Source organism: Saccoglossus kowalevskii, unplaced genomic scaffold, assembly GCF_978046115.1.
Source record: "Saccoglossus kowalevskii unplaced genomic scaffold, keSacKowa6.1 SCAFFOLD_24, whole genome shotgun sequence".
Taxonomy (NCBI): domain Eukaryota; kingdom Metazoa; phylum Hemichordata; class Enteropneusta; family Harrimaniidae; genus Saccoglossus; species Saccoglossus kowalevskii.
The window spans coordinates 956275-977627 of record NW_028188618.1 but is presented as its reverse complement, the minus strand read 5'-3'; the positions used below and the strand labels follow the sequence as shown (position 1 = coordinate 977627).

The following is a 21353-nucleotide window of genomic DNA, read 5'->3' as shown; positions in this document are numbered from 1 at the left end:
TTTTCAGGACTTTGCCACTGCTTTTCAGTACATTGCCACTACTTTACAGCACTTTGCCACAACTTTTCAGTACTTTGCCACACTTTTCAGTACTTTGCCTCAACATTGCCACAACTTTTGAGTACATTGCCACTACTTTTCAGGACTTTGCCACTAATTTTCAGCACTTTGCCACAACTTTTCAGTACTTTGCCACTACTTTTCATCACTTTGTCACACTTTTCAACACTTTGCCACTGCTTATCAGTACTTTGCAACTACTTTTCAGTAGTTTGCCATTACCAGTTCTCGTCCGATCACTCAAGTTAAGCTGCATCGGGCGTGGTTAGTACTTGCATGGGAGACCGGCTGGGAATACCACGTGCAGTATGCTTATCAACATTGTCATTCCACCTTACATACCAACTTTTTCCAGTCATTTTTTGCCTAGCCGAAGCATTAAACGACATCCAATTCTGACGAATATTCAGCCTACTGCCAAACCATTGCAGAATACACCAGTTCTCGTCCGATCACTGAAGTTAAGCTTCATAGGGCGTGGTTAGTATTTGCATGGGAGACAGGCTGGGAATACCACGTGCAGTAGGCTCATCAACATTTTTATTCCACATTACATACTAACTTTTTCCCATGATTTTTTGCCTAGACGAAGCATTAAATGACATACAATTCGAACGAATATTCAGCCTACAGCCAAACCATTGCAGAATACACCAGTTCTCGTCCGATCACTGAAGTTAACCTGCATCGGGCATGGTTAGTACTTGCATTGGAGACCGGTTGGGAATACCACGTGTAGTAGGCTCATAAAAAAATTTATTCCGTAGTTCATACTAACATTTTCCCGGAATTTTTTGCCTAGCAGAAGCATTAAATGTCATCCAATTCCGACGAATTTTCAGGGTACTGACAAACCATTGCGGAATACACCAGTTCTCGTCCGATCACTGAAGTTGAGCTCACCGGACGTGGTTATTACTTGCATGGCAGACCGGCTGAGAATATCACGTGTAGTAGGCTCATCAACATTTTTATTCCACATTACATACTAACTTTTTCCCATGATTGTTTGCCTAGCCGTATTATTAAATGACATCCAATTCCGACGAATATTCGGCCTAGTGCCAAACCATTGCAGAATACACCAGTTCTCGTCCGATCACTGAAGTTAAGCTGCATCGGGCGTGGTTACTACTTGCATGGGAGACCAGCTGGGAATACCACGTATAGTAGGATCATTAACATTTTTATTCTACCGTACATTCTAACTTTTTCCAGGGATTGTTTGCCTAGCCGAAGCATTAAATGTCATCCAATTCCGACGAATTTTCAGCCTACTGACAAACCATTGCAGAATACACTAGTTCTCGTCTGATCACTGAAGTAAAGCCCACCGGACGTGGTTAGTACTTGCATGGGAGACCGGCAGAGAACACCACATGCAGTAGGCTCATCAACATTTTTATTCCACCGTACATACTAACTTTTTCGCTGGATTTTTTGCCTAGCCGAAGCATTGAACGACATCCAATTCCAACGAATATTCAGCCTACTGCCAACCCATTGCAGAATACACCAATTCTCTTCCGATCACTGAAGTTAAGTTGCATCGGGCGTGGTTATTACTTGCATGGGAGACCGGCTGGGAATACCATGTGCAGTAGGCTCATCAACATTTTTATTCCACATTACATACTAACATTTTCCCATGATTTTTTGCCTAGACGAAGCATTAAATGACATACAATTCGAACGAATATTCAGCCTACTGCCAAACCATTGCATGATACACCAGTTCACGTCCGATCGCTGAAGTTAAGCTGCATCGGGCGTGGTGAGTACTTGCATGCGAGACCGGCTGGGAATACCACGTGCATTAGGCTCATCAACATTTTTATTCCACATTACATACTAACTTTTACCCAAAATTGTTTTTTGCCTAGCCGTAGCATTAAATGACGTCCAATTCCTTCGAATATTCAGCCTATTGCCAAACCATTGCAGAATACACCAGTTCTCGTCGCATCACTGAAGTTAAGCTGCTTCGGGCGTGGTTAGTACTTGCATGGGAGATCGGTTGGGAATACCACGTGTAGTCGGCTTTTTAATATTTTTATTCCACCGTACATACCAACATTTTCCCGGTATTTTTTGCCTAGCCGAAGTATTAAATTACATCCAATTCCGACGAATATTCAGCCTACTGCCAAACCATTGCAGAATACAGCAGTTCTCGTCCGATCACTGAAGTTAAGCTGCATCGGGCATGGTTAGGACTTGCACGGGAGACCGACCGGGAATACCACGTGCAGTAGGCCCATCAACATTTTTATTCCACATTACATTCTAAATTTTTCCCATGATTTTTTGCCTAGACGAAGTCATTAAATGACATACAATTCGAACGAATATTCAGCCTACTGCCAAACCATTGCAGAATACACCAGTTCTCGTCCGATCACTGAAGTTAAGCTGCATCGGGCGTGGTTGCATGGGAGACCGGCTTGGAATACCATGTGCATTAGGCTTATCAACATTTTTATTCCACCGTACATACCAACTTTTTCCCGGATTTTTTGCCTTACCGAAGCGTTAAACGACATGCAATTCTGACGAATATTCAGCCTACTGTCAAACCATTGCAGAACACACCAGTTCTTGTACGATCACTGAAGTTAAGCTGCATCGGGCGTGGTTAGTACTTGCATGGGAGACCGGCTGTGAATACCACGTGCAGTAGGCTCATCAACATTTTTATTCCACATTACATACTAACTTTTACCTATGATTTTTTGCCTAGCCGTAGCACTAAATGACATCCAATTCCTACGAATATTCAGCCTACTGCCAACCCATTCCAGAATTCATCAGTTCTCGTCCGATCACTGAAGTTAAGCTGCATCGGGCGTGGTTAGTACTTGCATGGGAGACCGGCTGGGAATACCACGAGCAGTAGGCTTATCAACATTTTTATTCCACCATATATACCAACATTTTCACTGGATTTTTTGCCTACCCGAAGCGTTAAACGACATCCAATTCTGACGAATACTCAGCCTACTGTCAAACCATTGCAGATCACACCAGTTCTTGTCCGATCACTGAAGTTAAGCTGCATCGGGCGTGGTTAGTTCTTGCACGCGAGACCGGCTGGGAATACCACGTGCATTAGGCTCATCAACATTTTTATTCCACCGTACATACTAACTTTTTCCCGGGATTTTTTGCCTAGCCAAAGTAATAAATTACATCCAATTCCAACGAATATCCAGCCTACTGCCAAACCATTGCAGAATACACCAGTTCTCGTCCGATCACTGAAGTTATGCTGCATCGGGCGTGGTCAGTACTTGCATGGGAGACCGGCTGGGAATACCACGTGCAGTAGGCTGATGAACATTTTTATTGCAGAATACACCAGTTCTCGTCCAATCACTGAAGTTAAGCTGCATCGGGCGTGGTTAGTACTTGCATGGAGACCGGCTGGGCATACCACGTGCATTAGGCTCATCAACATTTTTATTCTACCGTACATACTAACTTTTTCCCGGGATATTTTGCCTTACCGAAGCGTTAAATGACATGCAATTCTGACGAATATTCAGCCTACTGTCAAACCATTGCAGAACACACCAGTTCTTGTCCGATCACTGAAGTTAAGCTGCATCGGGCATGGTTAGTACTTGCATGGGAGACAGGCTGGGAATACCACGTGCATTAGGCTTATCAACATTTTTATTCCACATTACATACTAACGTTTGCCAATGATTTTTTACCCAGCCGTAGCATTAAATGACATCCAATTCCGACGAATATTCAGCCTACTGCAAAACTATTGCAGAATACACCAGCTCTCGCCGGATCACTGAAGTCAAGCTGCATCGGGCGTGGTTAGTACTAGCATGGGAGACCGGCTGGGAATACCACGTACAGTAGGCTCATCAACATTTTTATTCCACATTACATACTAACTTTTTCCTATGATTTTTTCCCTAGCCGTAGCATTAAATGACATCCAATTCCGACGAATATTCAGCCTACTGCCAAACCAATGCAGAATACACCAGTTCTCGTCCGATTACTGAAGTTAAGCTGCATCGGGCGTGGTTAGTACTTTCATGGGATACCGGCTGGGAATACCACGTGCATTAGGCTTATCAACATTTTTATTCCACATTACATACTAACTTTTGCCAATGATTTTTTACCCAGCCGTAGCATTAAATGACATCCAATTCCGACGAATATTTAGCCTACTGCCAAACCATTGCAGAATACACCAGTTCTCGTCTGATCAGCGAAGTTAAGCTAACCGGACGTAGTTAGTACTTGCATGGGAGACCGGCTGAGAATATCACGTGCAGTAGGCTTATCAGCATTTTTATTCCACCATACATACCATCTTTTTCCCGTGATTTTTTGTCTAGCCGAAGCATTAATTGAAATCCAATTCCGACAAATATTCAGCCTACTGCCAAACCATTGCAGAATACACCAGTTCTCGTCCGATCACTGAAGTTAAGCTGCATAGGGCGTGGTAGTACTTGCATGGGAGACCGGCTGGGAATACCACGTGCAGCAGGCTGATGAACATTTTTATTCCACCGTACATACTAACTTTTACCCGGGATTTTTTGCCTAGCCGAAGTATTAAATTACATCCAATTTCGACGAATATTCAGCCTACTGCCAAACCATTGCAGAATACACCAGTTCTCATCCGATCCCTGAAGTTAAGTTGCATTGGGCATGGTTAGGACTTGCACGGGAGACCGGCTGGGAATACCACGTGCAGTAGGCCCATCAACATATTTATTCCACATTACATTCTAAATTTTTCCCATGATTTTTTGCCTAGACGAAGCATTAAATGACATACAATTCGGACGAATATTCAGCCTACTGCCAAACCATTGCAGAATACACCAGTTCTCCTCCGATCACTGAAGTTAAGCTGCATCGGGCGTGGTTGCATGGGAGATCGGCCTGGAATACCATGTGCATTAGGCTCATCAACATTTTTATTCCACCGTACATACCAAATTTTTCCCGGGATTTTTTGCCTAGCCGAAGCGTTAAACGACATGCAATTCTGACGAATATTCAGCCTACTGTCAAACCATTGCAGAACACACCAGTTCCCGTTCGATCACTGAATTTAAGCTGCATCGGGCGTGGTTAGTACTTGCATGGGAGACCGGCTGAGAATACCTCGTGCAGTAGGCTCATCAACTTTTTTATACCACATTACATATTATCTTTTACCCATGATTTATTGCCTAGCCGTAGCATTAAATGACATCCAATTCCGACGTATATTCAGCCTACTGCCAAACCATTGCAGAATACACCAGTTCTCGTCCGATCACTGACGTTAAGCTGCATCGGTTGTGGTTAGTACTTGCATGGGAGACAGGCTGGGAATACCACGTGCATTAGGCTCATCAACATTTTTATTCCACCGTACATACTAACGTTTCCCCGGGATTTTTTGCCTTGCCGAAGTATTAAATTACATCCAATTCCGACGAATATTCAGTCGACTGCCCAACCATTGCAGAATACACCAGTTCTCGTCTGATCTCTGAAGATAACCTGCATCGGCCATGGTTAGTACTTGCATGGGAGACCGGCTGGGAATACCACGTGCAGTTGGCTGACGAGCATTTTTATTCCACCATACATACTATCTTTGTCCCGTGTTTTTTGCCTAGACGAAGCATTAAATGACATACAATTCGGACGAATATTCAGCCTACTGCCAAACCATTGCAGAATACACCAGTTCTCGACCGATCACTGAAGTTATGCTGCATCGGGCGTGGTTGCATTGGAGACCGGCCTGGAAGATCATGTGCATTAGGCTCATCAACATTGTTATTCCACCGTACATACCAAATTTTTCCCTGGATTTTTTGCCTAGCCGAAGCGTTAAACGACATGCAATTCTGACGAACATTCAGCCTACTGTCAAACCATTGCAGAACACACCAGTTCACGTTCTATCACTGAAGTTAAGCTGCATCGGGCGTGGTTAGTACTTGCATGGGAGACCGGCTGAGAATACCACGTGCAGTAGGCTCATCAATATTTTTATTCCACATTACATACTAACTTTTCCCCATGATTTTTTGCCTAGACGAAGCATTAAATGACCTACAATTCGGACGAATATTCAGCCTACTGCCAAACCATTGCAGAATACACCAGTTCTCTCCGATCACTGAAGTTAAGCTGCATCGGGCGTGGTTAGTACTTGCATGGGAGACAGGCTGGGAATACTACGTGCATTAGGCTCATCAATATTTTTATTCCACCGTGCATACTAACGTTTTCCCGGGATTTTTTGCCTAGCCGTAGCAGTAAATGACATCCAATTCCGACGAATATTCAGACTACTGCCAAACCATTGCAGAATACACCAGTTCTCGTCCGATCACTGAAGTTAAGCTGCATCGGGCGTGGTTAGTACTTGCATGGGAGACCGGCTGGGAATACCACAATCAGTAGGATTATCAACATTTTTATTCCACCATACATACCAAATTTTTCCCAGGATTTTTTGCCTAGCCAACGCGTTAAACCACAGGCAATTCTGACGAATATTCAACCTACTGTCAAACAATTGCAGAACACACCAGTTCTCGTCCGATCACTGAATTTAAGCTGCATCAGGCGTGGTTAGTACTTGCATGGGAGACCGGCTGAGAATATCACGTGCAGTAGGCTTATCAACATTTTATTCCACCATACATACTATCTTTTTCCCGTGATTTTTTGTCTAGCCGAAGCATTAATTGAAATCCAACTCCGACAAATATTCAGCCTACTGCCAAACCATTGCAGAATACACCAGTTCTCGTTCGATCACTGAAGTTAAGCTGCATAGGGCGTGGTTAGTACTTGCATGGGAGACCGGCTGGGAATACCACGTGCAGTAGGCTGATGAACATTTTTATTCCACCGTACATACTAACATTTTCCCGGGATTTTTTGCCTAGTCGAAGTATTAAATTACATCCAATTCCGACGAATATTCAGCCTACTGCCAAACCATTGCAGAATACACCAGTTCTCGTCCGATCACTGAAGTTAAGCTGCATCAGGCGTGGTTGCATGGGAGACCGGCCTGGAATACCATGTGCATTAGGCTCATCAACATTTCTATTCCACCGTACATACCAAATTTTTCCCGGGATATTTTGCCTAGCCGAAGCGTTAAACGACATGCAATTCTGACGAATATTCAGCCTACTGTCAAACCATTGCAGAACACACCAGTTCTCGTTTGATCACTGAATTTAAGCTGCATCGGGCGTGGTTAGTACTTGCATGGGAGACCGGCTGGGAATACCACGTGCAGTTGGCTGACGAGCATTTTTATTCCACCATACATACTATCTTTGTCCCGTGTTTTTTGCCTAGACGAAGCATTAAATGACATACAATTCGGACGAATATTCAGCCTACTGCCAAACCATTGCAGAATACACCAGTTCTCGACCGATCACTGAAGTTATGCTGCATCGGGCGTGGTTGCATTGGAGACCGGCCTGGAAGATCATGTGCATTAGGCTCATCAACATTGTTATTCTACCGTACATACCAAATTTTTCCCTGGATTTTTTGCCTAGCCGAAGCGTTAAACGACATGCAATTCTGACGAACATTCAGCCTACTGTCAAACCATTGCAGAACACACCAGTTCACGTTCTATCACTGAAGTTAAGCTGCATCGGGCGTGGTTAGTACTTGCATGGGAGACCGGCTGAGAATACCACGTGCAGTAGGCTCATCAATATTTTTATTCCACATTACATACTAACTTTTCCCCATGATTTTTTGCCTAGACGAAGCATTAAATGACCTACAATTCGGACGAATATTCAGCCTACTGCCAAACCATTGCAGAATACACCAGTTCTCTCCGATCACTGAAGTTAAGCTGCATCGGGCGTGGTTAGTACTTGCATGGGAGACAGGCTGGGAATACTACGTGCATTAGGCTCATCAAGATTTTTATTCCACCGTACATACTAACGTTTTCCCGGGATTTTTTGCCTAGCCGTAGCAGTAAATGACATCCAATTCCGACGAATATTCAGACTACTGCCAAACCATTGCAGAATACACCAGTTCTCGTCCGATCACTGAAGTTAAGCTGCATCGGGCGTGGTTAGTACTTGCATGGGAGACCGGCTGGGAATACCACAATCAGTAGGATTATCAACATTTTTATTCCACCATACATACCAAATTTTTCCCAGGATTTTTTGCCTAGCCAACGCGTTAAACCACAGGCAATTCTGACGAATATTCAACCTACTGTCAAACAATTGCAGAACACACCAGTTCTCGTCCGATCACTGAATTTAAGCTGCATCAGGCGTGGTTAGTACTTGCATGGGAGACCGGCTGAGAATATCACGTGCAGTAGGCTTATCAACATTTTTATTCCACCATACATACTATCTTTTTCCCGTGATTTTTTGTCTAGCCGAAGCATTAATTGAAATCCAACTCCGACAAATATTCAGCCTACTGCCAAACCATTGCAGAATACACCAGTTCTCGTTCGATCACTGAAGTTAAGCTGCATAGGGCGTGGTTAGTACTTGCATGGGAGACCGGCTGGGAATACCACGTGCAGTAGGCTGATGAACATTTTTATTCCACCGTACATACTAACATTTTCCCGGGATTTTTTGCCTAGTCGAAGTATTAAATTACATCCAATTCCGACGAATATTCAGCCTACTGCCAAACCATTGCAGAATACACCAGTTCTCATCCGATCACTGAAGTTAAGCTGCATCAGGCGTGGTTGCATGGGAGACCGGCCTGGAATACCATGTGCATTAGGCTCATCAACATTTCTATTCCACCGTACATACCAAATTTTTCCCGGGATATTTTGCCTAGCCGAAGCGTTAAACGACATGCAATTCTGACGAATATTCAGCCTACTGTCAAACCATTGCAGAACACACCAGTTCTCGTTTGATCACTGAATTTAAGCTGCATCGGGCGTGGTTAGTACTTTCATGGGAGACCGGCTGAGAATACCACGTGCAGTAGGTTCATCAACTTTTTTATACCACATTACATACTAACTTTTACCCATGATTTTTTGCCTAGCCGTAGCATTAAATGACATCCAATTCCGACGAATATTCAGCCTACTGCCAAACCATTGCAGAATACACCAGTTCTCGTCCGATCACTGAAGTTAAGCTGCATCGGGCGTGGTTAGTACTTGCATGTGAGACAGGCTGGGAATACCACGTGCATTAGGCTCATCAACATTTTTATTCCACCGTACATACTAACGTTTTCCCGGGATTTTTTGCCTTGCCGAAGTATTAAATTACATCAAATTCCGACGAATATTCAGTCTACTGCCAAACCATTGCAGAATACACCAGTTCTCCTCCGATCACTGAAGTTAAGCTGCATCGGGCGTGGTTGCATGGGAGACCGGCCTGGAATATCATGTGCATTAGGCTCATCAACATTTTTATTCCACCGTACATACCAAATTTTCCCGGGATTTTTTGCCTAGCCGAAGCGTTAAACGACATGCAATTCTGACGAATATTCAGCCTACTGTCAAACCATTGCAGAGCACACCAGTTCTTGTCCGATCACTGAAGTAAGCTCCATCGGGCATGCTTAGTACTTGCATGGGAGACCGGCTGGGAATACCACGTGCAGTCGGCTCATCAACATTTTTATTCCACATTACATACTAACTTTTACCCAAAATTGTTTTTTGCCTAGCCGTAGCATTAAATGACATCAAATTCCGTCGAATATTCAGCCTATTGCCAAACCATTGCAGAATACACCAGTTCTCGTCGCATCACTGAAGTTAAGCTGCATCGGGCGTTTTTAGTACTTGCCTGGGAGACCAGCTGGGAATACCACGTGCAGTAGGCTGATGAACATTTTTATTGCAGAATACACCAGTTCTCGTCCGATCACTGAAGTTAAGCCGCATCGGGCGTGGTTAGTTCTTGCACGGGAGACCGGCTGGGAATACCACGTGCAGTAGGCTCATCAACATTTTTATTCCACATTTCATACTAACTTTTGTCCATGATTTTTTGCCTAGACGAAGCATTAAATGACATACAATTCGGACGAATATTCAGCCTGCTGCCAAACCATTGCAGAATACACCAGTTCTCGTCCGATCACTGAAGTTAAGCTGCATCGGGCGTGGTTAGTACTTGCATGGGAAAACGGCTGGGAATACCATGTGCAGTAGGCTTATCAACATTTTTATTCCACCGTACATACCAAATTTTTCCCGGGATTTTTTGCCGAGCCAACGCGTTAAACCACAGGCAATTCTGACGAATATTCAGCCTACTGTCAAACCATTGCAGAACACACCAGTTCCTGTTTGATCACTGAATTTAAGCTGCATCGGGCGTGGTTAGTACTTGCATGGGAGACCGGCTGAGAATACCACGTGCAGTAGGCTCATCAACTTTTTTATACCACATTACATACTAACTTTTACCCATGATTTTTTGCCTAGCCGTAGCATTAATTGACATCCAATTCCGACGTATATTCAGCCTACTGCCAAACCATTGCAGAATACACCAGTTCTCGTCAGATCACTGAAGTTAAGCTGCATTGGGCGTGGTTAGTACTTGCATGGGAGACCTGCTGGGAATGCCACGTGCAGTAGGCTTATCAACATTTTTATTCCACCGTACATACTATCTTTTTCCCTTTATTATTTGCCTAGCCGAAACATTAATAGAAATCCTATTCCGACGAATATTCAGCCTACTGCCAAACCATTGCAGAATACACCAGTTCTCGTCTGATCACTGAAGTTAAGCTAACCGGACATGGTTAGTACTTGCATGGGAGACCGACTGAGAATATCACGTGCAGTAGGCTTATCAACATTTTTATTCCACCATACATACTATCGTTTTCCCGTGATTTTTTGTCTAGCGGAAGCATTAATTGAAATCCAATTCCGACAAATATTCAGCCTACTGCCAAACCATTGCAGAATTCACCAGTTCTCGTCCGATCACTGAAGTTAAGCTGCATAGGGCGTGGTTAGCACTTACATGGGAGACCGGCTGGGAACACCACGTGCAGTAGGCTGATGAACATTTTTATTCCACCGTACATACTAACATTTTCCCGGGATTTTTTGCCTAGCCGAAGTATTAAATTACATCAAATTCCGACGAATATTCAGCCTACTGCCAAACCATTGCAGAATACACCAGTTCTCGTCCGTTCACTGAAGTTAAGCTGCATCGGGAATGGTTAGGACTTGCACGGGAGACTGGCTGGGAATACCACATGCAGTAGGCCCATCAACATTTTTATTCCACATTACATTCTAAATTTTTCCCATGCTTTTTTGCATAGACGAAGCATTAAATGACATACAATTCGGACGAAAATTCTGCCTACTGCCAAACCATTGCAGAATACACCAGTTCTCGTCCGATCACTGAAGTTAAGCTGCATCGGGCATGGTTAGTACTTGCATGGGAGACCGGCTGGAAATACCACGTGCAGTAGGCTTATCAACATTTTTATTCCACCGTACATACCAAATTTTTCCCGGGGTTTTTTGCCTAGCCAACGCGTTAAACCACAGGCAATTCTGACGAATATTCAGCCTACTGTCAAACCATTGCAGAACACACCAGTTCTCGTCCGATCACTGAATTTAAGCTGCATCGGGCGTGGTTAGTACTTGCATGGGAGACCGGCTGGGAATACCACATGCAGTAGGCTCATCAACATTTTTATTCCACATTACATACTAACTTTTACCCATGATTTTTTGCCTAGCCGTAGCATTAAATGACATCCAATTCCGACGAATATTCAGCCTACTGCCAAACCATTGCAGAATACACCAGTTCTCGTCCGATCACTGAAGTTAAGCTGCATCGGGCGTGGTTAGTACTTGCATGTGAGACAGGCTGGGAATACCACGTGCATTAGGCTCATCAACATTTTTATTCCACCGTACATACTAACGTTTTCCCGGGATTTTTTGCCTTCCCGAAGTATTAAATTACATCAAATTCCGACGAATATTCAGTCTACTGCCAAACCATTGCAGAATACACCAGTTCTCGTCCGATCACTGAAGTTAAGCTGCATCGGGCGTGGTTGCATGGGAGACCGGCCTGGAATATCATGTGCATTAGGCTCATCAACATTTTTATTCCACCGTACATACCAAATTTTCCCGGGATTTTTTGCCTAGCCGAAGCGTTAAACGACATGCAATTCTGACGAATATTCAGCCTACTGTCAAACCATTGCAGAGCACACCAGTTCTTGTCCGATCACTGAAGTAAGCTCCATCGGGCATGCTTAGTACTTGCATGGGAGACCGGCTGGGAATACCACGTGCAGTCGGCTCATCAACATTTTTATTCCACATTACATACTAACTTTTACCCAAAATTGTTTTTTGCCTAGCCGTAGCATTAAATGACATCCAATTCCGTCGAATATTCAGCCTATTGCCAAACCATTGCAGAATACACCAGTTCTCGTCGCATCACTGAAGTTAAGCTGCATCGGGCGTTTTTAGTACTTGCCTGGGAGACCAGCTGGGAATACCACGTGCAGTAGGCTGATGAACATTTTTATTGCAGAATACACCAGTTGTCGTCCGATCACTGAAGTTAAGCCGCATCGGGCGTGGTTAGTTCTTGTACGGGAGACCGGCTGGGAATACCACGTGCAGTAGGCTCATCAACATTTTTATTCCACATTTCATACTAACTTTTGTCCATGATTTTTTGCCTAGACGAAGCATTAAATGACATACAATTCGGACGAATATTCAGCCTGCTGCCAAACCATTGCAGAATACACCAGTTCTCGTCCGATCACTGAAGTTAAGCTGCATCGGGCGTGGTTAGTACTTGCATGGGAAAACGGCTGGGAATACCATGTGCAGTAGGCTTATCAACATTTTTATTCCACCGTACATACCAAATTTTTCCCGGGATTTTTTGCCGAGCCAACGCGTTAAACCACAGGCAATTCTGACGAATATTCAGCCTACTGTCAAACTATTGCAGAACACACCAGTTCCTGTTTGATCACTGAATTTAAGCTGCATCGGGCGTGGTTAGTACTTGCATGGGAGACCGGCTGAGAATACCACGTGCAGTAGGCTCATCAACTTTTTTATACCACATTACATACTAACTTTTACCCATGATTTTTTGCCTAGCCGTAGCATTAATTGACATCCAATTCCGACGTATATTCAGCCTACTGCCAAACCATTGCAGAATACACCAGTTCTCGTCAGATCACTGAAGTTAAGCTGCATTGGGCGTGGTTAGTACTTGCATGGGAGACCTGCTGGGAATGCCACGTGCAGTAGGCTTATCAACATTTTTATTCCACCGTACATACTATCTTTTTCCCTTTATTATTTGCCTAGCCGAAACATTAATAGAAATCCTATTCCGACGAATATTCAGCCTACTGCCAAACCATTGCAGAATACACCAGTTCTCGTCTGATCACTGAAGTTAAGCTAACCGGACATGGTTAGTACTTGCATGGGAGACCGACTGAGAATATCACGTGCAGTAGGCTTATCAACATTTTTATTCCACCATACATACTATCGTTTTCCCGTGATTTTTTGTCTAGCGGAAGCATTAATTGAAATCCAATTCCGACAAATATTCAGCCTACTGCCAAACCATTGCAGAATTCACCAGTTCTCGTCCGATCACTGAAGTTAAGCTGCATAGGGCGTGGTTAGCACTTACATGGGAGACCGGCTGGGAACACCACGTGCAGTAGGCTGATGAACATTTTTATTCCACCGTACATACTAACATTTTCCCGGGATTTTTTGCCTAGCCGAAGTATTAAATTACATCAAATTCCGACGAATATTCAGCCTACTGCCAAACCATTGCAGAATACACCAGTTCTCGTCCGTTCACTGAAGTTAAGCTGCATCGGGAATGGTTAGGACTTGCACGGGAGACTGGCTGGGAATACCACATGCAGTAGGCCCATCAACATTTTTATTCCACATTACATTCTAAATTTTTCCCATGCTTTTTTGCTTAGACGAAGCATTAAATGACATACAATTCGGACGAAAATTCTGCCTACTGCCAAACCATTGCAGAATACACCAGTTCTCGTCCGATCACTGAAGTTAAGCTGCATCGGGCATGGTTAGTACTTGCATGGGAGACCGGCTGGAAATACCACGTGCAGTAGGCTTATCAACATTTTTATTCCACCGTACATACCAAATTTTTCCCGGGGTTTTTTGCCTAGCCAACGCGTTAAACCACATGCAATTCTGACGAATATTCAGCCTACTGTCAAACCATTGCAGAACACACCAGTTCTCGTCCGATCACTGAATTTAAGCTGCATCGGGCGTGGTTAGTACTTGCATGGGAGACCGGCTGGGAATACCACATGCAGTAGGCTCATCAACATTTTTATTCCACATTACATACTAACTTTTACCCATGATTTTTTGCCTAGCCGTAGCATTAAATGACATCCAATTCCGACGAATATTCAGCCTACTGCCAAACCATTGCAGAATACACCAGTTCTCATCCGATCGCCGAAGTTAAGCTGCATCGGGCGTGGTTAGTACTTGCATGGAAGACCTGCTGGGAATGCCACGTGCAGTAGGCTTATCAACATTTTTATTCCACCGTACATACTATCTTTTTCCCTTTATTATTTGCCTAGCCGAAACATTAATTGAAATCCTATTCCGACGAATATTCAGCCTACTGTCAAGCGTTTCCGATACTGCTGTATCGGAAACGCTTGACAAACATGCCCCCATGACTGAGAAGACTGTTCACGTTCGTGTGGCCGAGCCGTGGATAAATGTTGATATTTACCACGCCCGCACTGAACGCCGTAAAGCTGAACGGACGTGGCGGCGAACTGGTTTAACTGTCCATCGCCAAATCTACAAATCTAAACGAAATAAAGTTAATGATCTTATTGATGTATCACGTAGGAGTTATTTCGCTGATAAGATCGCGGATTGTAATGGTGACCAAAGAAAACTGTTTTCCATCGTAAATGGTCTTCTAGGCTCGACAAATAAATTGAATGCGTTGCCGATTCACGATAACAAAATAAATTTAGCGAATCGTTTTAGCATGTTTTTCGTGGATAAGATTAAGAAAATCAATCAAGGACTAAATCTAAATTTATTGAATGGAAACCGTTTTAACGAACTGCACAAGTTCTCTGGTGATGAATTGAAATGTTTTGAACCAGCCACGGAGGATGAAATAATTAAAATTATAAAAAAATCGTCGTCGGTTTCGTGCGATTTGGACTGTTTACCCACTAATATATTAAAAGATGAAAAGATCCTTTCTATCCTGCTTTCACCTATAACAGATATCATAAATGAATCACTTCGCACTGGAAGTGTTCCTGAGAAAATGAAATGTGCGCTGATTAAACCTCTGCTCAAGAAAGCATCGTTGGATTCAAACATGCTGAACAATTATCGACCGATTTCTAATTTGTCTTTTATATCTAAAGTCCTTGAACGTGTCGTTGCATCCAGAGTGAAACAACATTTAGAGAATTATTCGTTGTATGAAGAGTTTCAATCAGCGTATCGGACCGCACATAGCACTGAAACGGCTCTTTTGCGGGTCGCTAACGATGTACTATGCAGTATTGATAATTCTAAGAATTCAGTTGCTCTCGTACTTTTGGATCTTTCAGCCGCTTTTGATACTGTGAATCACAGGATTCTCATCGATAGGTTGAGATCAAATTTTGGTTTAAATGGTCTCATCATCAAATGGTTTGAGTCGTATTTGAGTAACCGCATTCAAAAAGTGAAAATTGGAAATGTATTTTCTGATATGACGTCTATATTAGAAACCGGTGTTCCACAGGGCTCCGTCTTAGGGCCATTATTGTTCTCAATGTACATGCGTCCATTGGGCGAGTTATTGCGACGTCACGGCGTAAAATATCATTTTTACGCCGATGACACACAGATTTATTTATCGGTTTCTGAAGATGATCAAATTCGCGCCCGGGTGATACTTCAGACATGTATTCAAGACGTTAGCGATTGGATGTCTTGTAATTTCCTACTTTTGAATGTGTCGAAAACTGAATTTGTGTGCATGTCGTCTCGGAGATTCTCACAAGACTCGTGTCCTTTGTCTAGTATCGCAATTGGTGAAGAATTGGTTAGTGCTTCGTCAAGTGCTAGAAACTTAGGTGTCTTGTTTGATTCGCAGCTATCTATGGAAACACACATTTCTACTATTTGTAGATCTGGATATTCCCATCTAAGAAATATTAATCGTATTCGTAAATCATTATCCCAATCTGATACTGAAAAGTTGGTACATGCATTCATATCTTCTCGCTTAGACAGCTGTAATTCATTATTGTCTGGTCTCCCTGTAACTAAGATAAAACCTCTTATTCGTGTACAAAATGCAGCAGCCCGCCTTGTCACTCGTGCTCGAAAATATGACCACATTACAGACATTTTTATTAAACTTCATTGGTTACCAGTTGTACAACGAATCAATTTCAAATTACTTTTACTAGTGTATAAATCTTTGTATGGTTTTGCCCCAAATTATCTATGTGAATTAATCGAATTTTATGTACCTAGTCGTAGTTTAAGATCTGAATCAAAGTTTCTTATTAAAACTCGTCAGGTGTGTAGTAAAAAGTCCAAGGTGTTATACAAAGACCGTGCTTTTGAAAATTTAGGTCCTAAACTTTTTAATGAATTACCTCTGTCTGTTCGTTCTAGTCCATTCAGTAGACATTTTTAAATCCAGACTGAAAACGCACTTATTTAAATGTGCTTTTAATATTTGACTGATTGTTTATTGTATCAGCGCCTTTGATCTTCATATGTTGGAATTGTTGCGCTTAATTAAATAAAGTTATTATTTATTATTATTATTACTGCCAAACCATTGCAGAATACACCAGTTCTCGTCTGATCACTGAAGGTAAGCTAACCGGACGTGGTTAGTACTTGCATGGGAGACCGACTGAGAATATCACGTGCAGTAGGCTTATCAACATTTTTATTCCACCATACATACTATCGTTTTCCCGTGATTTTTTGCCTAGCGGAAGCATTAATTGAAATCCAATTCCGACAAATATTCAGCCTACTGCCAAACCATTGCAGAATACACCAGTTCTCGTCCGTTCACTGAAGTTAAGCTGCATCGGGAATGGTTAGGACTTGCACGGGAGACTGGCTGGGAATACCACATGCAGTAGGCCCATCAACATTTTTATTCCACATTACATTCTAAATTTTTCCCATGCTTTTTTGCTTAGACGAAGCATTAAATGACATACAATTCGGACGAAAATTCTGCCTACTGCCAAACCATTGCAGAATACACCAGTTCTCGTCCGATCACTGAAGTTAAGCTGCATCGGGCATGGTTAGTACTTGCATGGGAGACCGACTGGGAATACCACGTGCAGTAGGCTTATCAACATTTTTATTCCACCGTACATACCAAATTTTTCCCGGGATTTTTTGCCTAGCCAACGCGTTAAACCACAGGCAATTCTGACGAATATTCAGCCTACTGTCAAACCATTGCAGAACACACCAGTTCTCGTCCGATCACTGAATTTAAGCTGCATCGGGCGTGGTTAGTACTTGCATGGGAGACCGGCTGGGAATACCACGTGCAGTAGGCTCATCAACATTTTTATTCACATTACATACTAACTTTTACCCATGATTTTTTGCCTAGCCGTAGCATTAAATGACATACCATTCGGACGAATATTCAGCCTACGTCCAAACCATTGCAAAATACACCAGTTCTCGTCCGATCACTGAAGTTCAGCTGCATCGGGCGTGGTCAGTTCTTGCATGGGAGACAGGCTGGGAATACCAAGTGCATTAGGCTCATCAACATTTTTATTACACCGTAAAGACTAACGTTTTACCCGGATTTTTTGCCTAGCCGAAGTACTAAATTACATCCGATTCCGACGAATATTCAGCCTACTGCCAAACCATTGCAGAATACACCAGTTCTCATCCGATCGCCGAAGTTAAGCTGCATCGGGCGTGGTTAGTACTTGCATGGAAGACCTGCTGGGAATGCCACGTGCAGTAGGCTTATCAACATTTTTATTCCACCGCACATACTATCTTTTTCCCTTTATTATTTGCCTAGCCGAAACATTAATTGAAATCCTATTCCGACGAATATTCAGCCTACTGCCAAACCATTGCAGAATACACCAGTTCTCGTCTGATCACTGAAGTTAAGCTAACCGGACGTGGTTAGTACTTGCATGGGAGACCGACTGAGAATATCACGTGCAGTAGGCTTATCAACATTTTTATTCCACCATACATACTATCGTTTTCCCGTGATTTTTTGTCTAGCGGAAGCATTAATTGAAATCCAATTCCGACAAATATTCAGCCTACTGCCAAACCATTGCAGAATACACCAGTTCTTGTCCGATCACTGAAGTTAAGCTGCATAGGGCGTGGTTAGCACTTACATGGGAGACCGGCTGGGAACACCACGTGCAGTAGGCTGATGAACATTTTTATTCCACCGTACATACTAACATTTTCCCGGGATTTTTTGCCTAGCCGAAGTATTAAATTACATCCAATTCCGACGAATATTCAGCCTACTGCCAAACCATTGCAGAATACACCAGTTCTCGTCCGATCACTGAAGTTAAGCTGCATCGGGAATGGTTAGGACTTGCACGGGAGACTGGCTGGGAATACCACGTGCAGTAGGCCCATCAACATTTTTATTCCACATTACATTCTAAATTTTTCCCATGCTTTTTTGCTTAGACGAAGCATTAAATGACATACAATTCGGACGAAAATTCAGCCTACTGCCAAACCATTGCAGAATACACCAGTTCTCGTTCGATCACTGAAGTTAAGCTGCATCGGGCGTGGTTGCATGGGAGACCGGCCTGGAATACCATGTGATTAGGCTCATCAACATTTTTATTCCACCGTAGATACCAAATTTTTCCCGGGATTTTTTGCCTAGCCGAAGCGTTAAACGACATGCAATTCTGACGAATATTCAGCCTACTGTCAAACCATTGCAGAACACACCAGTTCCCGTTCGATCACTGAATTTAAGCTGCATCGGGCGTGGTTAGTACTTGCATGGGAGACCTGCTGAGAATACCACGTGCAGTAGGCTCATCAACTTTTTTATACCACATTACATACTTACTTTTACCCATGATTTTTTGCCTAGCCGTAGAAATAAATGACATCCAATTCCGACGAATATTGAGTCTACTGCCAAACCATTGCAGAATACACCAGTTCTCGTCCGATCTCTGAAGTTAAGCTGCATCGGCCGTGGTTAGTACTTGTATGGGAGACCTGCTGGGAATACCACGTGCAGTTGGCTGATGAACATTTTTATTCCACCGTACATACTATCTTTTTCCCGGGATTTTTTGCCTAGCCGAAGCATTAATTGAAATCCAATTCCGACAAATATTCAGCCTACTGCCAAACCATGCAGAATACACCAGTTCTCGTCCGATCACTGAAGTTAAGCTGCATTGGGCATGGTTAGAACTTGCACGGGAGACCGGCTGGGAATACCACGTGCAGTAGGCCCATCAACATTTTTATTCCACATTACATTCTAAATTTTTCCCATGATTTTTTGCCTAGACGAAGCATTAAATGACATACAATTCAGACGAATATTCAGCCTACAGCCAAACCATTGCAGAATACACCAGTTCTCGTCCGATCACTGAAGTTAAGCTGGATCGGGCGTGGTTGCATGGGAGACCGGCCTGGAATACCTTGTGCGTTAGGCTCATCAACATTTTTATTCCACCATACATACCAAATTTTTCCCGGGATTTTTTGCCTAGCCGAAGCGTTAAACGACATGCAATTCTGACGAATATTCAGCCTACTGTCAAACCATTGCAGAACACACCAGTTCCCGTTCGATCACTGAATTTAAGCTGCATCGGGCGTTGTTAGTACTTGCATGGGAGACCGGCTGAGAATACCACGTGCAGTAGGCTCATCAACTTTTTTATACCACAATACATACTTACTTTTACCCATGATTTTTTGCCTAGCCGTAGCATTAAATGACAGGCAATTCTGGCGAATATTCAACCTACTGTCAAACAATTGCAGAACACACCAGTTCTCGTCCGATCACTGAATTTAAGCTGCATCAGGCGTGGTTAGTACTTGCATGGGAGACCGGCTGAGAATATCACGTGCAGTAGGCTTATCAACATTTTTATTCCACCATACATACTATCTTTTTCCCGTGATTTTTTGTCTAGCCGAAGCATTAATTGAAATCCAACTCCGACAAATATTCAGCCTACTGCCAAACCATTGCAGAATACACCAGTTCTCGTTCGATCACTGAAGTTAAGCTGCATAGGGCGTGGTTAGTACTTGCATGGGAGACCGGCTGGGAATACCACGTGCAGTAGGCTGATGAACATTTTTATTCCACCGTACATACTAACATTTTCCCGGGATTTTTTGCCTAGCCGAAGTATTAAATTACATCCAATTCCGACGAATATTCAGCCTACTGCCAAACCATTGCAGAATACACCAGTTCTCGTCCGATCACTGAAGTTAAGCTGCATCAGGCGTGGTTGCATGGGAGACCGGCCTGGAATACCATGTGCATTAGGCTCATCAACATTTTTATTCCACCGTACATACCAAATTTTTCCCGGGATATTTTGCCTAGCCGAAGCGTTAAACGACATGCAATTCTGACGAATATTCAGCCTACTGTCAAACCATTGCAGAGCACACCAGTTCTTGTCCGATCACTGAAGTAAGCTCCATCGGGCATGCTTAGTACTTGCATGGGAGACCGGCTGGGAATACCACGTGCAGTCGGCGCATCAACATTTTTATTCCACATTACATACTAACTTTTACCCAAAATTGTTTTTTGCCTAGCCGTAGCATTAAATGACATCCAATTCCGTCGAATATTCAGCCTATTGCCAAACCATTGCAGAATACACCAGTTCTCGTCGCATCACTGAAGTTAAGCTGCATCGGGCGTTTTTAGTACTTGCCTGGGAGACCAGCTGGGAATACCACGTGCAGTAGGCTGATGAACATTTTTATTGCAGAATACACCAGTTCTCGTCCGATCACTGAAGTTAAGCCGCATCGGGCGTGGTTAGTTCTTGCACGGGAGACAGGCTGGGAATACCACGTGCAGTAGGCTCATCAACATTTTTATTCCACATTTCATACTAACTTTTGTCCATGATTTTTTGC

General features: G+C 43.2%; 1 protein-coding gene, 3 non-coding genes and 58 pseudogenes across 4 annotated transcripts in view; all 62 read left to right on the top strand.

Moving 5' to 3' along the window:
- Positions 1 to 469: 469 nt before the first annotated feature.
- Positions 470 to 589, top strand: LOC146726299 (5S ribosomal RNA; annotated as a pseudogene).
- Positions 590 to 685: 96 nt separating this feature from the next.
- On the top strand, positions 686 to 805 carry LOC146726298 (5S ribosomal RNA; annotated as a pseudogene).
- A 311-nt stretch (positions 806 to 1116) lies between these two features.
- LOC146726297 (5S ribosomal RNA) lies at positions 1117 to 1236 on the top strand (annotated as a pseudogene).
- Positions 1237 to 1547: 311 nt separating this feature from the next.
- On the top strand, positions 1548 to 1667 carry LOC146726296 (5S ribosomal RNA; annotated as a pseudogene).
- Positions 1668 to 1763: 96 nt separating this feature from the next.
- Positions 1764 to 1883, top strand: LOC146726295 (5S ribosomal RNA; annotated as a pseudogene).
- A 99-nt stretch (positions 1884 to 1982) lies between these two features.
- On the top strand, positions 1983 to 2102 carry LOC146726294 (5S ribosomal RNA; annotated as a pseudogene).
- Positions 2103 to 2198: 96 nt separating this feature from the next.
- Positions 2199 to 2318, top strand: LOC146726293 (5S ribosomal RNA; annotated as a pseudogene).
- Positions 2319 to 2623: 305 nt separating this feature from the next.
- On the top strand, positions 2624 to 2743 carry LOC146726292 (5S ribosomal RNA; annotated as a pseudogene).
- Positions 2744 to 2839: 96 nt separating this feature from the next.
- On the top strand, positions 2840 to 2959 carry LOC146726291 (5S ribosomal RNA; annotated as a pseudogene).
- Positions 2960 to 3271: 312 nt separating this feature from the next.
- Positions 3272 to 3391, top strand: LOC146726290 (5S ribosomal RNA; annotated as a pseudogene).
- A 213-nt stretch (positions 3392 to 3604) lies between these two features.
- LOC146726289 (5S ribosomal RNA) lies at positions 3605 to 3724 on the top strand (annotated as a pseudogene).
- Positions 3725 to 3820: 96 nt separating this feature from the next.
- LOC146726288 (5S ribosomal RNA) lies at positions 3821 to 3940 on the top strand (annotated as a pseudogene).
- Positions 3941 to 4036: 96 nt separating this feature from the next.
- On the top strand, positions 4037 to 4156 carry LOC146726287 (5S ribosomal RNA; annotated as a pseudogene).
- Positions 4157 to 4467: 311 nt separating this feature from the next.
- Positions 4468 to 4586, top strand: LOC146726286 (5S ribosomal RNA; annotated as a pseudogene).
- Positions 4587 to 4682: 96 nt separating this feature from the next.
- On the top strand, positions 4683 to 4802 carry LOC146726285 (5S ribosomal RNA; annotated as a pseudogene).
- A 305-nt stretch (positions 4803 to 5107) lies between these two features.
- On the top strand, positions 5108 to 5227 carry LOC146726284 (5S ribosomal RNA; annotated as a pseudogene).
- A 96-nt stretch (positions 5228 to 5323) lies between these two features.
- Positions 5324 to 5443, top strand: LOC146726283 (5S ribosomal RNA; annotated as a pseudogene).
- Positions 5444 to 5963: 520 nt separating this feature from the next.
- LOC146726282 (5S ribosomal RNA) lies at positions 5964 to 6083 on the top strand (annotated as a pseudogene).
- A 96-nt stretch (positions 6084 to 6179) lies between these two features.
- Positions 6180 to 6298, top strand: LOC146726281 (5S ribosomal RNA; annotated as a pseudogene).
- A 96-nt stretch (positions 6299 to 6394) lies between these two features.
- Positions 6395 to 6514, top strand: LOC146726280 (5S ribosomal RNA; annotated as a pseudogene).
- Positions 6515 to 6610: 96 nt separating this feature from the next.
- Positions 6611 to 6730, top strand: LOC146726279 (5S ribosomal RNA; annotated as a pseudogene).
- A 95-nt stretch (positions 6731 to 6825) lies between these two features.
- LOC146726278 (5S ribosomal RNA) lies at positions 6826 to 6945 on the top strand. The gene has a single exon (XR_014928637.1). It is a non-coding gene; the product is annotated as a 5S ribosomal RNA (ribosomal RNA).
- Positions 6946 to 7250: 305 nt separating this feature from the next.
- LOC146726277 (5S ribosomal RNA) lies at positions 7251 to 7370 on the top strand (annotated as a pseudogene).
- Positions 7371 to 7674: 304 nt separating this feature from the next.
- Positions 7675 to 7794, top strand: LOC146726276 (5S ribosomal RNA; annotated as a pseudogene).
- A 96-nt stretch (positions 7795 to 7890) lies between these two features.
- LOC146726275 (5S ribosomal RNA) lies at positions 7891 to 8009 on the top strand (annotated as a pseudogene).
- Positions 8010 to 8105: 96 nt separating this feature from the next.
- LOC146726274 (5S ribosomal RNA) lies at positions 8106 to 8225 on the top strand (annotated as a pseudogene).
- Positions 8226 to 8321: 96 nt separating this feature from the next.
- LOC146726273 (5S ribosomal RNA) lies at positions 8322 to 8441 on the top strand (annotated as a pseudogene).
- A 96-nt stretch (positions 8442 to 8537) lies between these two features.
- LOC146726272 (5S ribosomal RNA) lies at positions 8538 to 8657 on the top strand. Its single transcript, XR_014928636.1, has one exon. It is a non-coding gene; the product is annotated as a 5S ribosomal RNA (ribosomal RNA).
- Positions 8658 to 8962: 305 nt separating this feature from the next.
- On the top strand, positions 8963 to 9082 carry LOC146726271 (5S ribosomal RNA; annotated as a pseudogene).
- Positions 9083 to 9178: 96 nt separating this feature from the next.
- Positions 9179 to 9298, top strand: LOC146726270 (5S ribosomal RNA; annotated as a pseudogene).
- Positions 9299 to 9820: 522 nt separating this feature from the next.
- Positions 9821 to 9940, top strand: LOC146726269 (5S ribosomal RNA; annotated as a pseudogene).
- Positions 9941 to 10154: 214 nt separating this feature from the next.
- LOC146726268 (5S ribosomal RNA) lies at positions 10155 to 10274 on the top strand (annotated as a pseudogene).
- A 96-nt stretch (positions 10275 to 10370) lies between these two features.
- LOC146726267 (5S ribosomal RNA) lies at positions 10371 to 10490 on the top strand (annotated as a pseudogene).
- A 96-nt stretch (positions 10491 to 10586) lies between these two features.
- Positions 10587 to 10706, top strand: LOC146726266 (5S ribosomal RNA; annotated as a pseudogene).
- A 96-nt stretch (positions 10707 to 10802) lies between these two features.
- On the top strand, positions 10803 to 10921 carry LOC146726265 (5S ribosomal RNA; annotated as a pseudogene).
- A 96-nt stretch (positions 10922 to 11017) lies between these two features.
- LOC146726264 (5S ribosomal RNA) lies at positions 11018 to 11137 on the top strand (annotated as a pseudogene).
- Positions 11138 to 11449: 312 nt separating this feature from the next.
- LOC146726263 (5S ribosomal RNA) lies at positions 11450 to 11569 on the top strand (annotated as a pseudogene).
- Positions 11570 to 11665: 96 nt separating this feature from the next.
- On the top strand, positions 11666 to 11785 carry LOC146726262 (5S ribosomal RNA; annotated as a pseudogene).
- Positions 11786 to 11881: 96 nt separating this feature from the next.
- LOC146726261 (5S ribosomal RNA) lies at positions 11882 to 12001 on the top strand (annotated as a pseudogene).
- Positions 12002 to 12523: 522 nt separating this feature from the next.
- Positions 12524 to 12643, top strand: LOC146726260 (5S ribosomal RNA; annotated as a pseudogene).
- Positions 12644 to 12857: 214 nt separating this feature from the next.
- On the top strand, positions 12858 to 12977 carry LOC146726259 (5S ribosomal RNA; annotated as a pseudogene).
- Positions 12978 to 13073: 96 nt separating this feature from the next.
- Positions 13074 to 13193, top strand: LOC146726258 (5S ribosomal RNA; annotated as a pseudogene).
- Positions 13194 to 13289: 96 nt separating this feature from the next.
- On the top strand, positions 13290 to 13409 carry LOC146726257 (5S ribosomal RNA; annotated as a pseudogene).
- Positions 13410 to 13505: 96 nt separating this feature from the next.
- LOC146726256 (5S ribosomal RNA) lies at positions 13506 to 13624 on the top strand (annotated as a pseudogene).
- Positions 13625 to 13720: 96 nt separating this feature from the next.
- On the top strand, positions 13721 to 13840 carry LOC146726255 (5S ribosomal RNA; annotated as a pseudogene).
- A 312-nt stretch (positions 13841 to 14152) lies between these two features.
- On the top strand, positions 14153 to 14272 carry LOC146726254 (5S ribosomal RNA; annotated as a pseudogene).
- A 96-nt stretch (positions 14273 to 14368) lies between these two features.
- On the top strand, positions 14369 to 14488 carry LOC146726253 (5S ribosomal RNA; annotated as a pseudogene).
- Positions 14489 to 14584: 96 nt separating this feature from the next.
- On the top strand, positions 14585 to 14704 carry LOC146726252 (5S ribosomal RNA; annotated as a pseudogene).
- Positions 14705 to 14859: 155 nt separating this feature from the next.
- LOC146726164 (uncharacterized) overlaps positions 14860 to 21353 on the top strand; it is a 31134-nt gene continuing 24640 nt past the window's right edge. Inside the window, exon 1 of the mRNA XM_085496252.1 lies at positions 14860 to 15708. Coding sequence (XP_085352378.1) covers positions 14860 to 15708 — 849 coding nt within the window. The remainder of the gene's footprint in view (positions 15709 to 21353) is intronic.
- LOC146726251 (5S ribosomal RNA) lies at positions 17414 to 17533 on the top strand (annotated as a pseudogene).
- LOC146726250 (5S ribosomal RNA) lies at positions 17630 to 17749 on the top strand (annotated as a pseudogene).
- On the top strand, positions 18061 to 18180 carry LOC146726249 (5S ribosomal RNA; annotated as a pseudogene).
- On the top strand, positions 18277 to 18395 carry LOC146726248 (5S ribosomal RNA; annotated as a pseudogene).
- On the top strand, positions 18492 to 18611 carry LOC146726247 (5S ribosomal RNA; annotated as a pseudogene).
- Positions 18708 to 18827, top strand: LOC146726246 (5S ribosomal RNA; annotated as a pseudogene).
- Positions 19132 to 19251, top strand: LOC146726245 (5S ribosomal RNA; annotated as a pseudogene).
- Positions 19348 to 19467, top strand: LOC146726244 (5S ribosomal RNA; annotated as a pseudogene).
- On the top strand, positions 19564 to 19682 carry LOC146726243 (5S ribosomal RNA; annotated as a pseudogene).
- Positions 19988 to 20107, top strand: LOC146726242 (5S ribosomal RNA; annotated as a pseudogene).
- On the top strand, positions 20204 to 20323 carry LOC146726241 (5S ribosomal RNA; annotated as a pseudogene).
- On the top strand, positions 20420 to 20539 carry LOC146726240 (5S ribosomal RNA). The gene has a single exon (XR_014928635.1). It is a non-coding gene; the product is annotated as a 5S ribosomal RNA (ribosomal RNA).
- On the top strand, positions 21063 to 21182 carry LOC146726239 (5S ribosomal RNA; annotated as a pseudogene).